General features: G+C 41.2%; 1 protein-coding gene across 1 annotated transcript; it reads right to left on the reverse strand.

Annotated features, from left to right (window-relative positions):
* Positions 1-12,251: 12,251 nt before the first annotated feature.
* Positions 12,252-13,172, reverse strand: LOC309545261 (olfactory receptor 2D3-like; the record flags this gene model as incomplete). Its single annotated transcript, XM_082244400.1, has 1 exon — positions 12,252-13,172. The coding sequence occupies one exon, from the start codon at positions 13,170-13,172 to the stop codon at positions 12,252-12,254; it is 921 nt and encodes a 306-aa protein (XP_082100526.1).
* Positions 13,173-18,505: the final 5,333 nt, after the last annotated feature.

The raw sequence follows: 18,505 nt of genomic DNA on the forward strand, positions 1-18,505 counted from the left end.
CTGTGTCGGTACGTGTGAGAGAGATCCACCTTTCCAAGTTGTTGGGGTTCATCTCATACTTCTGAAGGTTTGAGGGTGCTGCCTGTTCCATACCCCCCCTACTCCTCATCTAGCCTTTTAGGGGTACAAACAATAGTAATTGGGGCCTAGTGTGGTTGTGTACGTGCGAGATACATACACTTTTTTTGATCATATTTCCTATTCCGCTATTCAATAAAAACCTTTGAGGATCAATTGAATTGCGGGATAGTCTGTGTCGGTACGTGTGAGAGAGATCCACCTTTCCAAGTTGTTGGGGTTCATCTCATACTTCTGAAGGTTTGAGGGTGCTGCCTGTTCCATACCCCCCCTACTCCTCATCTAGCCTTTTAGGGGTACAAACAATAGTAATTGGGGCCTAGTGTGGTTGTGTACGTGTGATATACATACACTTTTTTTGGATCATATTTTCTATTCCGCTATTTAATCAAAAACCTTTGGGGATCAGTTAAATTGGGGGATAGTCTGTGTTGGTACGTGTGAGAGAGATCCACCTTTCCAAGTTGTTGGGGTTCATCTCATACTTCTGAAGGTTTGAGGGTGCTGCCTGTTCCATACTCCCCCTACTCCTCATCTAGCCTTTTAGGGGTACAAACAATAGTAATTGGGGCCCAGTGTGGTTGTGTACGTGTGATATACATACACTTTTTTGGGATCATATTTTCTATTCCGCTATTTAATCAAAAACCTTTGGGGATCAGTTAAATTGGGGGATAGTCTGTGTCGGTACGTGTGAGAGAGATCCACCTTTCCAAGTTGTTGGGGTTCATCTCATACTTCTGAAGGTTTGAGGGTGCTGCCTGTTCCATACCCCCCCTACTCCTCATCTAGCCTTTTAGGGGTACAAACAATAGTAATTGGGGCCTAGTGTGGTTGTGTACGTGTGATATACATACACTTTTTTTGGATCATATTTTCTATTCCGCTATTTAATCAAAAACCTTTGGGGATCAGTTAAATTGGGGGATAGTCTGTGTCGGTACGTGTGAGAGAGATCCACCTTTCCAAGTTGTTGGGGTTCATCTCATACTTCTGAAGGTTTGAGGGTGCTGCCTGTTCCATACCCCCCCTACTCCTCATCTAGCCTTTTAGGGGTACAAACAATAGTAATTGGGGCCTAGTGTGGTTGTGTACGTGCGAGATACATACACTTTTTTTGATCATATTTCCTATTCCGCTATTCAATAAAAACCTTTGAGGATCAATTGAATTGCGGGATAGTCTGTGTCGGTACGTGTGAGAGAGATCCACCTTTCCAAGTTGTTGGGGTTCATCTCATACTTCTGAAGGTTTGAGGGTGCTGCCTGTTCCATACTCCCCCTACTCCTCATCTAGCCTTTTAGGGGTACAAACAATAGTAATTGGGGCCCAGTGTGGTTGTGTACGTGTGATATACATACACTTTTTTTGGATCATATTTTCTATTCCGCTATTTAATTTAACTGGGCCTCCATGCGAGACCTGTGTGCCTTGTTGCGCTGTTTTGAGTACTCCACCAACATGGCCAGTGGCAATGACGCCGTTCTCAGCTTAACTATCCCACTTCTATGCCTCCTTGAAAAAACAATTCGGGCGATGATGGAAGAGGATGTGGCACAGGATGAGGAGGAGGAGGAGGATGAAGAGGTAACATTTCCAAGGCTTTCAGGGCAGTCATTCGCAAGGGGCTCCGAGGGTGGGTTCCTGCACACGCAAACGCCAGGGACGCAATTGTCCAGCAGGGGCACAGTTCTGGAGGATGAGGAGGATGAGGAGGAGCTGGAGGAGGAGATGGAACCATGTTCACAGCAGGGTGGCACCCAGGCCAGCTCATGGCCATCACTGGTGCGTGGCTGGGGGGATACAGAGGACACGGACGATACACCTCCCACAGAGGACAGCCTTTCGTTGCCTCTGGGCAGCCTGGCACACATGAGCGATTACATGCTGCAGTGTCTCCACAACGACCGCCGAGTTGCCCACATTCTAACTTGTGCTGATTACTGGGTGGCCACGCTGCTGGATCCCCGTTACAAGGACAACGTACCGTCCTTAATTCACTCACTGGAGCGCGATCGCAAGATGCGCGAGTACAAGCGCACGCTGGTAGACGCCATGCTGCTGGCATTCCCATCTGACAGCGGGGCCACAGTGGAAGCACAAGGCAGAGGAGGAGGAGGAGGAGGTCGCCAACGCAACCAGGGCACCGCCAGCACCTCAGAAGGCAGGGTTAGCATGGCCGAAATGTGGAAAAGCTTTGTCAGCACGCCACAACAAACAGCAGCACCAGCAGCTCAGATGGAACGTCTTAGCAGGAGGCAGCATTTTACCAACATGGTGGAGCAGTATGTGTGCACACGCCTACATGTAGTGAATGACGGGTCTGCCCCCTTCAACTTCTGGGTCTCCAAATTGGGCACATGGCTTGAGCTTGCCCTTTACGCCTTGGAGGTGCTGGCGTGCCCTGCAGCCAGTGTATTATCTGAACGGGTATTTAGCACGGCTGGGGGCGTTATAACAGACAAGCGCAGCCGCCTGTCCAGAGACAATGTGGACAAGCTCACGTTCATTAAAATGAACCAGGCATGGATCCCACGGGACTTTTCCGTACCTTATGCAGAATAGCAATGGATACCGACCTTACCCACCCATTGTTCCATTTTTGCTCTTTCTCACTCTTTTGGGGTGTACCCTCATTTAAAATTTTTGAAAAGAAGAAGTGTTGGCTACCTCGTCCTCCTCCTCAGGGCCAGATTAATGTAGGGGCTATTGGAGCTGCAGCTCCAGGCCCCTACCTTTTATATAGGCCCCGGGTTGGCCATATTCACTGTTACCGCTCTTCTGTCACTTGTAAACACAGAAGTCTGGCTTCTATGCTCGCTTCCCCAGGCAGCACCCTCAGAACCTCCCCACACAACGTGAAGGCCGGACAAGGAGGGACAGTTGGCGATGCATGGATGTGTTTATGGGCTTCAGAGACAGCATCCCATGTTGAATTAGGCATGCATGGCTGCACCCTTCCTCCTCTGGGTGCATGGCAAGGCACGGCCCTTAAGGCCCTTCAAAATCCTCAGCACCAAGCCCATGATGCTGTTAATCCGGCCCTGGTCCTCCTCCACCGCCGCTTCCACCTACACCGCCCATAGGTGTGCGCAGCCTATTGCATTAAGGTGTGCACCCCAAAGTTGAAATACACATGCATGTGTTTGCCAGCAGGGAGAGTAATGTATCGGGGCCATGTACCTGTAGGCAAGGAGAAATAGAGCAGAGCAGGTCCCAGGGAGATCTTTCCCATCTCCTCACTGGCAATGCTATGTGCCCTAGGTGATTAGGGTGTGCCCAGGCACACCCAGCACACCCTGTGCGCACGCCTATGTCACCGCCACATCCACCACCACCTCAACCTCCCTCCTACTCCATATGGGCCTCGTCCTTCAGAGATGAAGAAGAACATTGTTTTATTTTTCTGTTTTTTTTTTTGTTGTTTTAAGTTATTTCCCTATCCACATTTGTTTGCAGAGCACTTGCCATGCTCTTAATTACGTTTTGCTGCCATTTGCAGCACTCTAGCCCTTTCCTTTGGTGTTTTAGAGCCATTTTAGTGCCTTAAAGTTCGGGTCCCCATTGACTTCAATGGGGTTCGGTGTCCGGGAAAAGTTCGGTAAAAGTCCGGGACACGGACCCGGACTTTTTTTTAAAGTTCGGCCGAACCCGTCGAACACGGACATCTAGGTGTTCGCTCAACCCTACTAATGTCTTCTCATTTACATACTATGGATCAGAATGATTTTAATCTGGGAAGAGAGGCTAGCGATGATGCGTTGTGGGCCTCGTTATTCATACATTTTTACAAATAGAACTTCCAGCCAACACTGTTATCTATTGGCAGTAAAAGCTTTTTGAAAAGATGGACTTGGGATTCATTTAGACAACTTTATGAATGTTTATGCTATCAGTACAATATTTTTTTGGTGTTTCTCTGTGAAAAAAAAAAAACACTCTGATGTTAATTTCTGCATTAAAAGCTGTGTTGCTTCTCTCCTAAAAAATGGAGCCTACCCAAAGGCCTAAATACTGTGACTGTGTATCTACTCTGCAAAATATGTTGATAGTTGAATTTTTATGTAAAATAAACAAATACACTCTGATGTTCATTTTTGGATGAAAAACTGGCTATTGTTGTTCCTTTTCAAAATGCAGCCTACTAAAATTTCTTGAAATGTGCTGATGGAGTTTTTGCTGGCTTTTTTGTGTGAAACCAAATAATCTAATGTTGATTTTCAGATTAAAATCTGATTGTTGTTACTCCTGTTCAAAAATAATCCTACTAAAATGGCAAACAATATTTCTGGTTATTGTCTTTTAGATAATACACTCATGATAACAACTGCTTCATCTCTCACTCTTACATTGCAGTTTAATCAAACTGTTTACATACTCTTCAGCCACTGCTCTGTATGTTTAGCTTTCGTCTTTATATGTGGCAGTCCAATTTTTATTTCAGGATATAAACTGCCTCATCTCTGAAATATGGGATTGTGGTTTTGAAGTGCTCTTGTGTGGACTCTGTTTTGACATCTTATGAAACTTTTAACAAAAGCAGTATAGTACTGAGGAAAAGAAAATCACACTCCATTGTTTCTGTTTTAAGAAGGCCTTACTGTGCTATGCACTGATTAGAATGAGAACTTTTTGAGTTTATATTATTTTCAGAGCAGAGCAGTTTATATTATTTTCAGAGCAGTCATCATTTTCAATAATTGTTCATTAGTATTAATTAAGTCTTGATTCAATAAAGCTTAACTTCAATTTTGTTGAGAAAAAACCATTCCCCTCTGGGTGATCTATGTACATTGCAAGGTCTTTAACAATCTTTGTTGCAGATTCCTACCTTTTGTTATTCTGAAGAAATCATTGTTTGTTCCTCTGTGCCTCTGTGCTGAGTGGGTTAAATGGGAGTGGTTTTGTAATTATCAATTAGCTGTGGCAGCTGCAGGGCTCTAATGAGGAAAGCTGCTGGGCCTGCATCCCTTTAGACGTATTCCTATTGGGAGTATCTCCCCAAAAATGACATTTTTGTTGCAGGGGATGCCAATCACACAAGCAGGAAATTATGTTTCTGGGGTGTGGTCAGTACACATTCTGTGTACAGAGCACCTCCAAGTAGCCATATTACATTGCATTTTCAGAAAATTACAACAGCTGCAGATTTATAAGGAAAGGTAATTTTCAATAAACTTCAATTACAATATGATTTGTGTCGCAATTGTATACGCTATATTGTTTTTTCATTATTTGCTATTTTTTCCCCACAAAAGTGGAGTTACCCTTTAAGTCACTGATTACACCCTGGTCTGTGAAATTCACAAATATACAGCGCACAAGTATATTTCAAAAAGCATGCTATAGCCAACCATGCACTTGATGTCAACACCCGTCTTTCCCCACACCCACTATTTTCTTTAATACACAGCAAAATGGTCCTTCTATTAGAGGCCCATTTCAATTTGTGTTTTCTAGCCAGACCAAAATTACCAGTCATTCCCTGGCTACTTCACATGATGTATGCATTAAAGCATATCTATGGTCAAAAAATGAAATCATATATTCATTTCCACATTGTATTTCAATATTTTTTCTAACTTACACCTAGTACTCTGCATGGTCTTGAAGTTTTTAAACTTATTTTGTGAAGATCACCATATTTACTTTATTGAATTCTGTGACACCTTTAATAAAACATTTGAACAAGAATTCTGTGACACGTACTCATTATGTCCTGTGAATGCTGTGTCACGGAATTCACAGAGCCTGCCTTCTGATCTTCAGAGGTGCTGAGAGGAGGAGTTTCAAGAGGCAGTCAGTACAGGAATCATTGCTTGCAGGCAACAAGGTACCATGGGATATATAGTCCTTAGGAATCAAAAGAAAACAGCAGAGGAGAAACTTCTCAAGATTTTTCTAGAATGATTATATTAGATTGTCAAATATAACTGATGTTTGTATTGTTATCACATGACCAAAGATTTCTTTTAAGTGGTTCCCCAAGTGTAAACTGAGTAAACAATCTCAGAAAGGCATTTTATGACTGGAGGTATGAAACAATGTTGTTACACAGCTGTTAAACTCATTATTAAACTCAAATACAACTCTTATTGTTCGTGTTATATTATTCATGCAATTCTGACGTTTATGATGAGCAATGATCAAAGTGTCACTGAAGTGTCACTGGCAAACTGACATGGGTTTCTTGCTTGTCTTTGTGGAATTTACGTATGGGAAGTAATTACTGTTTTGGCTCTTTTCAGCTACAATGTAAGTTTGGAATAGCTACATGAGCATTAGAAATACTTATGTATATTAAGAAAAACAGTCATTTTGGGAACATAGTATTATAGTTATATGGTAGTGCAAGCAACACTGTCTTTTCAAAAACAATGCCTTAAACAGGCTTTCAATAGTTAACAAAATATATTTACCAACAGAAACATATATGATAATATAAATCATGTACACATAAAAAAATCATTTGATTTGATTTGGACTGACAGTAAATTTCTCAGGACAACCTTATCCTGACAAAAAGGGGAGATCTCTTACAATAAAACATTACAATTAAACACTACAGTATTCATTTTTTTTGCCTATTAATTACAGCAGAAAATTACAGCAACAGCTATTGATCTACATACCATCATTGTATGCAACAGTTTTTGTTATATAGAAACTGTTGACCAGCTACTGTATCAGTAGTGCCATTAAAGCGGGACTAAACCCTTCTATCATATTCAACCATGGAAGCTGCCATCTTAGCTTCTGTTTGATCTGTAACTGCCATGGTGCTGCATATGCGATCAGTTGTGATTCCAGTGATTTGATGGTTTGACAATTTGGTTGCGAGCACAAGAAAATGTGACAGTTAGCAATCTTGGCATGCCAGGAATAAAATAAAAAGGGGTAGATTGTTTCTAAATCCCCCTTTTTCTCATGGGATGGGGGCAAGGAGGGCAGTTTCAAGGCTCCCCAGTGAGCCTGGGGCTCTCGGGGTTCATTACAGGGTCAGGTGGCTTTGGTAGAGGTCAGATGACCTCTGCGAGGGTCATGTGACCTTGTAGAATTTTCTAAAACCCCGATAATGGCTATATAAAAAGGGGTTCTGTTTCAGAAGGCTCAGTTGCCTCAGGAGACAGAGCTGTGGTGCTCTAGGAGTCTCACTCCACTGGGCAAACAGCGTCTTCTGGGGCTGGAAGATGAGCCTGCTGCGATGCCTGATAGAGAAGGTAGATGAAGGCGGTGGCGAAGTTTGGATCTGGGGGTGCCTAAATTTACTGAGAGGTCAAGAGGTCAAGAGGCTGCATCCACCACTGCTTCCGCCTCAGGGAGAGTGGCGGCTGAAGATGGACAGCTGGGCGAAGAGGAATTTGGATTGGGAGCCCATGCCACCACCCAAAGAGGAAGGAAAAGAGCTGCAGGAAGGAGTTCCAGGTCGCCAGTGGGGAGGCAGCGTCATCTCTAGCACTTCAAGTGGGCGAGCGAAGAGGGCTGCTGCTGGCCGGTGGCAGGGCATTGCCAGCAGCAGCCTCTGTCCCGCAATCCCAGATCAGCATTAACCAAATTCCGGTGATCGCCCAGTGCTCTCAGGATGCTGCACCTTTGCCTACACAAATGGGTGCTGGTGAGTCATTATACTTTCCTTTGCTTACAAATATTTCTGATTTACTACACAAGCTGGTTAGGGATTTAAATGCCACACATAATCCAGTTCCCTTTTCAGAAGCTCCTGCTAATTTTCCTGCAGAGGTTTGGGCGCCATCTAATGGCACTTAAAATTCACAGATTAGTCTTGAGCTTGATCACCTCTGCGATTTTTATTTTTTTGTGCTATAAACAAAACAAGTAATGAAAAAAAAAAACACAATATTGTTTACTTTCTAATATAAAACATTCCCAATAAATTAAAAAAAAAAAAAAAAATTTCATAATTTTAGGCCAATATGTATTCTGCTACATATTTTTGGTTAAAAAAATCCCAATAAGTGTATATTGATTGGTTTGAACAAAAGTTATCGCGTCTACAAACTAGGGGAAAGATTTATGTCATTTTTATTTATTTATTTTTTACTAGTAAGGGCAGCAAACAGAGATTTTTAGCGGGACTGCTACATTGCAGCGGACAGATCAGACATTTAACTGACATTTTTGACACTTTTGGGGGGACCAATGACATTACTACAGTAATCAATGCTAAAAAATATGCACTGTTACTGTACTAATGACACTGGCAGGGAAGGGGATAACACCAGGGGCAATCAAAGGGTTAAATGTATGCCTAGGGGGTGCTTTCTAACTGTTTGGGGGATGGGCTCACTGGATGAACACAGAGACCTGTGTTCTGAAATAAGAGGAACGCAGGATCCCTGTGTTCATCACTGACAGAACAGCAGTCTGCCCTGTTTACATCGGCAGACCGCCATTCTGTCTCCAAGAGGAGCAATTGTGGGTGCCCGGCGGACGTCCCAGCCGCCAGATCCGCTGGCTGACTCCCCCTCTAGCCAATTGGTACGCGTGCATGCCTCCGGCTGCACACTAACTGCTACACGAAACAACGTACATGTGCATCTTTTTGCGCAACAGAGCCGACCCACCGCCATATAACTACGGCGGCTGGTCGGCAAGTGGTTAAAATGAATCATTACCTTGTGATTTTTCTCTTTTAGGGTTTCATTGTCCTGTTTCATTTATCAGTAAAAGAAAAAACTGAGCGTGGGAATTTCGGGGATATGCTATCCCTGCTTCCATCAGTTAGAGAGTTTATATCAAATGAAAAGAAAGATGAGAAAGTAGAGGATGACAGGAAAATACCTATACCTAAATCTTTTCATAACTGGTTACAGGATTTTTGTATTTTCTCTGGGATATTATGTGAAAAAATCCCAGAGAAAAGCAGTGGTCCTTTCCAACATTTAGATATTATCCTTGAAATGTACAAGAATTTTGGCGGAACTGCTTTGTTCAACTATGACGAGGCTTTTCGCCAAAAATTATCAGTGTATCCTTCTTAAAAATAGGTTCAAAAAGATGTTGATTAGTGGCTAAACCTTTTTCTCCCACAAAGGCTGCTTTTTCCAAACAACCCGCTGGTACCACATCCACTTCTATCTACAAAAGGAGTTTGTTTCAATTTTAATGATGGAATGTGCAAATAGCCAAACTCCTCTAAATATAGGCAATGAGTGTGCTTTTTGTACAGGCGCACACCCTGTGTCAAAATGCTGCAAACTATTGTCTTCAGCTAGCCAACATCAGAGACCCATTCCAAGAAGCAATAACATCAGTCAGATGACGAGACATGGTCCCGTAGTTACAGGATTTTCCAGACAGACAGAGGGATCAGCTTCTAAATAAAGGATTTAAGGATGGTTTTTTGCTACCTAAGTTTACAGGTCATGGTTGTAAAATGGTTAACAACCTGCAGTTGAGAACTTTCAGAATATAGTTTTGGAAAAAATCATTAAAAAGCTGGCAGAAGGTAGGATTGCAACCCCCTTTAACTCCCCGCCTTTTTTAAATTTTAGGATTTCCCCCTTTGGCATTGTTCCAAAAGAAAAAAAAAACAAATTCTTATAGGTTAATACACCACCTGTTGTTCCATAAAGGAGATTCTTTCAATGATCAAATTGAGGACTTGGACTTCTTTTGAGGATGCTCTGGTTAAGCTCAGACTACTTGACAAAGGTTCTCTCTTTGCAAAAGCTGATATTAAATCAGTGCTTCGCCTTAATGCCCACCTGTCTGTTGGAAAAATGTTCCATTTTCTTTAAAGATGTATTATACAACCCGAGTCGTGGTGACTAGGTTGTTTCAGTGGTGTTTATTGTGGATATTGCTTTAAATATTTAATTTACTGATGTTTAAAACCAGTAATAAATGTCTGTAGCCTTATTCATCCAACTCAATGTGTGTATCTTTTTCAAAAACTTTATTTTAGTTTAAAGAAATTTCCTGTCTACTATCCCAGGAAAGGAAAAGGGGGAGACCGTTTCTAAATCCCCCTTTTCCTCATAGGATATTGGCAGGGAGGGCAGTTTCAAGGCTCCCCTGCAAGCCTGGGGCTCTTGGGGAGCATTACAGGGTCAGGGGGCTTTGGTAGAGGTCAGGTGACCTGTGTGAGGGTCATGTGACCTTGTAGAATTTTCTAGAACCCCAATAAGGGCTATATAAAAAACTTGGTTCCATTTCAGCAAGCTCAGTCACCTCAGAAGACAGAGCTTTGGTGCTCCCCTCCCTCTCCTTTTCCATTGCGGCCAATATTATGTGGTGGTGTCATCTTTGTAAATGCAAAGTGGAGCAGATGTATTTGAGTAACTTGTTTTAATGCTTATTTGTGTTGCTAATTTATTGTTGGGAAAATTTTCCATTTTCCTTAAAGATGTATTATACCACCTGATTTGTGGTAACTAGGTTATTTTAGTGGAGTTTATTGTTGATATTGCTTTAAATATTTAATTTACTGATGTTTAAAACCAATAATAAACAGCCGCTACCTTATTCAACCAACTTCATGTCTGTGTGTATTTTTCAATTACTTTATTGTAGTTTAAAGGGATTTCCTGCCTACTATCCCATGGATTATTTTTTATTTTTTTTAAACCCTTAAGCAGAGCTCCACCCAAAAGGGAAAGCTCCGTCTGTCTTCCTGATCCCCCCTTCTGCTAACACATTTTGCACTTTTTGGGAGGGAGCAAGTACCTGGTTTTGACAGGTACCCGCTCCCGCTTCCGGCTCAGTTCGACATGGTGAACTGAGCCTGGGGTTCGGACCCCTCCTTCATCTGCAGCCTTTTGGGACACTTCACAGGTACCAGAAGACTGTGGCCCATTCACAAAGCACACTTGTGCTGTGAAGCCGCAAGGCATCACTGCCGGTTTCCCTTATGTCAAGATGGCGACGGCAGCACCTGGTAGCCAGCTAAATGCCTGGACAGGTAATTGTCCTAATATTAAAAGTCAGCAGCTACAGTATTTGTAGCTGCTGACTTTTAATTTTTTTCTGAAGGAGCCTGGAGCTCCTCTTTAAATCAATGGGTTTAGTTCTGCTTTAAACCTGTAAACCCTAAATAAACACAATTTAATTTGCTAAAGCACTGTGTATCCAAAAAGCAACCCTCCTATCCTTTAGAGCTGGTTCACACCACAAAAACCTACTCCAAATCCGTTCCGGATGCATTTCTGCATGGGCATGTTTAACACATTTTTATGCATTTCAGTGCATTTTTGATGCGTTTCTGGATACATTCCAGACCCTTTTTTTTCTTATTTTTCTTCACTGTACTGCGGCCCAGTGTGTTTTTGATGCATTTTTTATTAGTTCCAGTGCAGTGCGGTGTGTTTTTTATGTGTTTTACCGTGTTCCAGTGCTGTCCAATGGAGGAAAAATGCAGCTTGTTCTACTTTTTATTGTGGTCCTGGAAAGCCCTGGAACTGACCACACTGGTGTGAACTATGACATTGGAAACCATTTAACCTACTGTTTTTTTCGACGCAGACAAAAAATGCACTGTGTGAACTGTCCCTTACAGCCAAGGAAGCTGCAGTCTTGGCCTCTGTTTGATCAGCTGTTGCCATGGTGCTGCCCATTTAGACACCAGCAATTTGATGGTTTGACAGATCATGTGAGATAGCAAGAAACTGTGACAGTTATCATTCATGGCATGCCTTGAATTTAATTGTTTTGAGAAACTGCTAAATGGATGGGTTTAGTTCCACTTTAAGTTTTATTTTACAAGTTTCACAAAAAATTTAATTCAAGGCATTCCTTGAATGATAACTGTTACAGTTACTAGTGTGCTTATTTTTAGCTCACAACTGAACTGGCAAGCCTTCAAATGGCTGCTGTCATAGTTGATCACATGTGCAGCACTATGGCAACTACAGACCAAACAAAGGCAAAGATGCCAGCTTTCTTGACTGTAAAGGATATGAGGTTTTAGCTCCGCTTGAGTGAAAGTTGCAAATTTAAAAATATGTCAAATAACTTCTGAGTGGGTAACTGAAATCGCTGATCACTGTCCTGCCTCTATACCTCTTCCACTTTGTGAAAAGAGCTATGTCCCAATCTAAGGGAACTGAAATGTATTCAAATAGTTAATTTATAGCATTTACTTCCATACATCCATACTGGTCCACACCATCACGATCACCATTAACATAAACTTCTTTTATTCAGAAATTACATTATTGAGAGTTTAGAATTCCACGAAATGCTTTTCTGATATCTTTGTTCCTCAAGCTATAAATAATGGGGTTTAAGAGAGGTGTAATACTGGTGTAAAAAATGGATAAGAGCCATTCTTTGTCTGCCAGTAGATTTGATTTTGGCCTCATGTACATGAAGCAACCACTTCCATAAAATAGCAGAACAACAACAAGGTGAGAGACACATGTTGAAAATGCTTTCGTTCGTCCACCTCCTTTTGGTATACTTAAAACTGAAAATAAAATATGCATGTAAGATCCACAAATTAACATGAAACAGCCAATCATTAGAAAACCACCAACAACAAAGACAGTTAACTCATTAATATAGGTGTTGATGCAGGAAATCTTAAATAGGGGTAGAATGTCACAGAAATAATGATTAAGCACTTTGGACCCACAAAATGGCAGCCTAAAAGTGTTAGCAGTGTGAATTAACCCATATATGCTTCCAACTACCCAGGTACCAACAACCATATGGATACAAACATCCCGACTCATTATAGCTGAGTACCTTAAGGGATTACATATGGCAACATATCGGTCATATGCCATTGTTGCCAGTAATGAGGATTCAGAAGCAGCTAAAGATAGAAAAAGATATAACTGAATTATGCATGCTGGGAATGATATGGCAAAATGTTTCATGAAAAGGTTTACTAACATTTGTGGTACGGTTGTAGAAGTGTAACAGATGTCCAGAAAGGAGAGATTCTTAAGAAAAAAATACATTGGGGTCTGAAGATGAGAGTCTATATTTGTGAGGATAATTATAAATAAATTGCCAATAACTGTTACAAGGAATACGATGAGAAAAAAAGCAAACAATAAACTTTTTAGTTTTATGTCAAATGCAAAGGCATTAAGGTAGAAGACATTATTTATTGTGTGATTGTCCATGATTACGAGATTGTAGAGAATGCTGGTATTGTGGCAGAATGGGGGTAAAGTGTTCTACTTTGTGTGTGCCTATCACACATTTGAAATAAACATTTTTCAGCTGGAAATGTAAACATCAGGTTAAAAAAAACTCTCCGCTTTAGGCTACTGCTCCCCAGTGCCACTTGACCTTCAGGTGCAGGAAGCAAGGAAGGAAGGAAGCCCGCTGTCTATCTGGGAGTAGAATTGAGGGGTTGTCCTAGGACGTGGACCCTTGTGTTTCATCCAGTCTGTGGCAGTCTTTTCCTCTACCCCTGAGAAATGTAAACAGTTTACTTTATTTTTTTATTTAAAAATACCACTTAAAAATAGGTGCAGATGACAAAAAGGCACTGGTTGAATGTTGACCGAGCGAGTGTTCCATGTTCTCCTTCGTGTATGACATTGCTGAAATTCTGGTATTCTCTCCTTTAGTATGTCAATTTTTAGGTCCACGTAGACTGCAATTTAGGTCTGTTATGAATAGACTTGCTTATTGAAAAATATTCCTTTCATTCATTTCCACATTGTTCTGTTTTCTATCTTGATCTCACCACGTAGTATGGTATTGATAATACTGGAATTTCTGTACCTGTTCATTTGATGTAAATGGAAATTGGTATGAGTTATAAGAGAATAAATATGTGGCCTAAATATTATTACAGCTGGAAGGCAATATACCCGATTAACGAAGAAAATACATGCATGCTTTTGCATTGATGAACCCAATTAACCAAAGTGTACTCCCTCAGCAGTGGTTGGTGAACATATCAACTAATAGGGGTTCACTCAGAACGGAGAGCAGTCACTAGTGGTGTACCACAAGGCTCTGTACTGGGTCCTGTTCTATTTAATCTCTATGTGTGTGATATAACTAAAAGTTTGTCGGGTAAGGTATGTATTTTTGCTGATGACACAAAGGTGTGTGATAGGGTTGATATCCCTGGAGGTGTCTGTGACATGGCACATGATTTGGCATTGCTGGAAGATTGGTCAAAGCAGTGGAGACTGAAGTTCAATTTTTCTAAATGTAAAATAATGCACCTAGGGAAAAAGAATCCCCTGAGAGAGTACAACATTGGGGGTACAGTGTTAGCCAGCACTACATAGGAAAAATATTTGGGGGTACTTCTTTCAGATGATTGCAAAATGAGCAAACAGTATGTCCAGGCAGTGGGAAAAGCAAATAAAACTCTAGGATGCATCCTTAGAGGGATCACCAGCAGGAGGAAGGAGGTTCTGATTTCTCTATATAGATCTTTAGTGAGACCTCATTTAGAATATGGTGTCCAGTTCTGGAGACCTCACTTACACAAAGATATGGATAAGATAGAAAAAGTCCAAAAACTGGTACCAAAATGGTGAAAGTTTTGGGGGATAAAACATATCAAGAGAGACGTCAGAAACTTAATATGTACAGTCTGGAGGTCAGAAGGGAAGGGGGTGGCATGATTGAAACCTTTAGACCCCGTTCACACTGGGGCGACGCTAATTGCTGGGGCGACCTCACAGGTCGCGGTGCGGAGCTGTCAATGCGGGTCGCTCCGGGTCATCCCAAAGAAGCTCCGGACCCTTTTTCTAGGTCGGAGCGACTTGTGTCGCTCCTATTAGAACGGGTCCACAGCTTCTCTATGGCAGGCGACCTACGGCGACCTGTCAGGCGACCAGGTCGCCTGACAGGTCGCCCCAGTGTGAATGGGATCTTAAATGCATCAAGGGGGTGAATAAGGTTCAGGAAGGAAGTTTTTTTAATATGAAACCAAAATCAAGAGCACTGGGACATGACTTCAAACTAACTTTAAGGAAGTTCAAAACAAATCTTAGAAAGTATTATTTTACTAAAAGGGTAGTTGATGATTGGAATAAACTACCAGAAGAGGTAGTGAGACATTCAACAGTAAATGGCTTCAAACATGCTTGGGATAAACATAGATCTATAGTCATATAGATCCCCTCCCCAAAAAAAAAAAAAAATGGGCAGACTCGATGGACTACTAAGTCTTTTTCTGCTGTAACTATTGTATGTACGTATGTATGTAGCTGTGCATTCTGTGGAGTCACACAGGGGTCTCTGAAGTCCTGGGGCACATTATAAGTAGTAGCTACCCCTGCCATTTTGCCACAATAAAAAAATAAGCGACAAATGCAGCAAAACCCACAGTAAATACCATGCAAAATGCAACACATCAAACATTTCCCATGAGCTACTTTGCCATATGTAGTGCAGCCCATTTAAATCAATAGGCTGCACTATTCATGGCATGGGAAAAATGAGCCAAAAAAACATGGGCTCCCACTACAGTAGGTGTAAATGGGGCCAAGTTAAATTGGTGTGTTTACACAACAACGAGACTCCACTCACATCTGTGTGTTTGCGGATGCAAGGCAAACTGCACAGAAAACATGAACTTTGCCAAGCATTTTGGAGACACACTGCAAAGGCGCATCACACTTGCAACACAGTTAAATGTCATTGGTACCCTAAGCACGGGTAGCAGGTACACATCTGCAGTGCAAAAAATTTGCTGCAAGCACACCAAAAAGCACAATAAAAGATGCGCTACAATCTACTGTAAAAAAAAAGTTCTGCGTACAAGTAAATGAGCTGCCCTATGCGTTACAAGTGGAAATGCTCCAAAATCTCCAAAAAAAAACCTATACTTTTTAATTTGATTGTACAATCTCTGTACAATTTCCTTTAGATTAAAGCGGAGTTCCACTGGCTTTTGTGTTTTATTAAAAGTCAGCAGCTACAAAAAGTGTAGCTGCTCACTTTCAATAAACACACTCACCTGTCCCAAGGTCCAGCGATGCGGCCAGGAGGGAGCCTTGGTTCTCTCCGTCTTCACCCCGTGGTGCCGGCATCACTAGAGTGGGCACCCGAATGTGACAGCTTGCTGCTTCACAGCCAGGAGCGCACTGCGCATGCACGAGTCGCACTGCGCGTCCTGAATGGACGGGCAATCTTCTGGGACCTGTGACGTGTCCCAGAAGATTGCAGGGAGGGAGGGGAGAGAAGAACTCCTGCCCGAGCTGCCTAGGTGGCCCGAGCAGATGTGGGAGTGGGTAGCTGTCAAAACTAGGTATCCACTCCCCACCCCCCAAAAAAAATGACATGCCAAATGTGGCATGTCAGGGGGTCAGGACCACTTAAAGCGGAAGTTCTACTTTTAAATGGAACTCTGCTTTAACTAAAACTATGGAATAGGAGGACCAACTTGGACAATGTATTCAATTTGTATCAAATTAGACAGGCTCTTGCACTACATAGCTGATAGTAGATCTAAAGGAAATTGTACAATTAGATTGTACAGAAAATGGTCCAGACAGCTAAGCATGCTCTATTCTATAATGCACTAAGGCAGTGCATAATGGGAGATGATCTACAGGAAATTATAGAAGCAGAATGCATTTTTTTTTAAAATTTAAACAGAATCGTGACAATTGAAAGATTCCATGGGTGAGGTAAGTGAGAGATAAGCACATTGGGATGGGTGGGGTACAAAGGACATTGGAAAAGGTTTCTATTTTTTATGAAAATTCATTTTTTTTATAAACCACTGCAAAGAGGAGGTAGCACTTTCTGCTAGCAGCAAAAGGGTCCCTGCTTCGAATCACAACCACGACACTACCTGCCTGGAGTTTGCATGTTCTTTCTGTGCCTGCGTAGGTTTCCTCTAGGTACTCCGGTTTTCTCCCACACCCCAAAGACATTTTGGAAAGTTAATTGGCTCCTGTCTAAATTGGCCCTAGTATGTGTCTGTATGAATGTGAGTTAGGGACCTTAGATTGTAAGCTCCTTGAGGGCAGGGACTGATGTGAATGTACAATGTTTATTTACCTGAAATAAATAAAATAATAAATAAAAAAGTATAATATGTGTGTTATTTTAATAGAAAAAAAACTGGGACTTTACAACCCCTTTAAGGGATCATGTTTAACAGCCGAGCAATCATTTTTTTACAAACTTGTGACATAAACAAAATAATTATCTTTCTAGTGCTATCTCTCTGCTCTTGTGCATTTCCTGTTAGCAAATCATGTCTAATGTGTTGGCCATTTATGCTTTGTAGAGCACAAGAGTCTAATTATAACACACAAAGAACATGAAAATCTGATGTATCAATTAGAAGCAACATAATGCAGGTTTCTAGTATTGTTAGTTTCATACTTTTTCTATACAGTACTGGTAATTACAATTTTAAATCATTTATCAGAACTCTCTGTGAAAAATGCATTTTCTATTAAACAAATAGAGAAGTTGTTTTCTAAATCAGTTCTGCAAGACAATCATTTTCTTAAATTTCCATATTAAAGTGTTACTAACCCAGGACACTGCATTCACTATATCTGGTCTCCCACAGTACACAGAACATAGAAATTCACTTATTTTAGTAAATATAAACTGCTAAATATCATTTTCATTAGCAGTATATAGTCTTTTTACTTTTATCAGTGTTTGGTTAAAGCTTTTTGGAGGAGTTTTCATTCTCCTCTGACTGTCCTATGAGGCTGTAGGACCCCTGACCCTCTGTCTGGACAGTGCTGATTGGCCCTGTGCTGATCACATGCATCCTCCCAAGAAAAAAAAAACTCTCTAGCAATACACACCAAACTGAGCATATGCAGAGTGCCCCCAAGGCTCTGTGTTATCAAAAGATGGATTGGGGACAGTAAAGAAAGGGGAGGATCAGAGAAGACAGGATCAAACAGCCTTTTTACACAATGCAGAGGATTAACCCCTTAGGTTCCACAGTGAGTATAACAAGCATGCTTTACTGCTTATAGAGACAGATTTTACTGTTGTATGTTTAGTAATGCTTTAATCATATTTTAGTAAGTGAAACAATGATTTAATTTTATTCATTTTATAAATTAGTTTTATTTTAGTAAGTGAAACAATGATTGTTGCAATGATTTACTACCTTGGCAATTTAACTCTATTTTGTAAATATTCAGAAGAATGTATAAACCATTATTGTATAGAAATTAAACACCAAGCAATATTCTCTGGAAATTCTTTGTATCATGTCAATATTAACAGTCATGGAAATATCTAACTAATAGTTGCGGTATTGTTTAGTTAAAATGTTATTTAAAACAAGCTGTGGTTAATAAATACCACCAAAAGGAAAGCTCTGTCACAAAAGATTATATAAAAATAATTTAGAACCAGTGGGAGGATTTGCTAAAACTGGAGTACTCAGAAACTGGTGCAGCTGTGCATGGTAATCAATCAGCTTCTAACTTCAGCTTGTTCAGTTAAGCTTTGGTAGTAAATCCCAGATGCTGATTAGTTTCTATGCAGAACTGCA

This window comes from Pelophylax lessonae (assembly GCF_965119305.1).
Source record: "Pelophylax lessonae genome assembly, chromosome: 1".
NCBI classification, from domain to species: domain Eukaryota; kingdom Metazoa; phylum Chordata; class Amphibia; order Anura; family Ranidae; genus Pelophylax; species Pelophylax lessonae.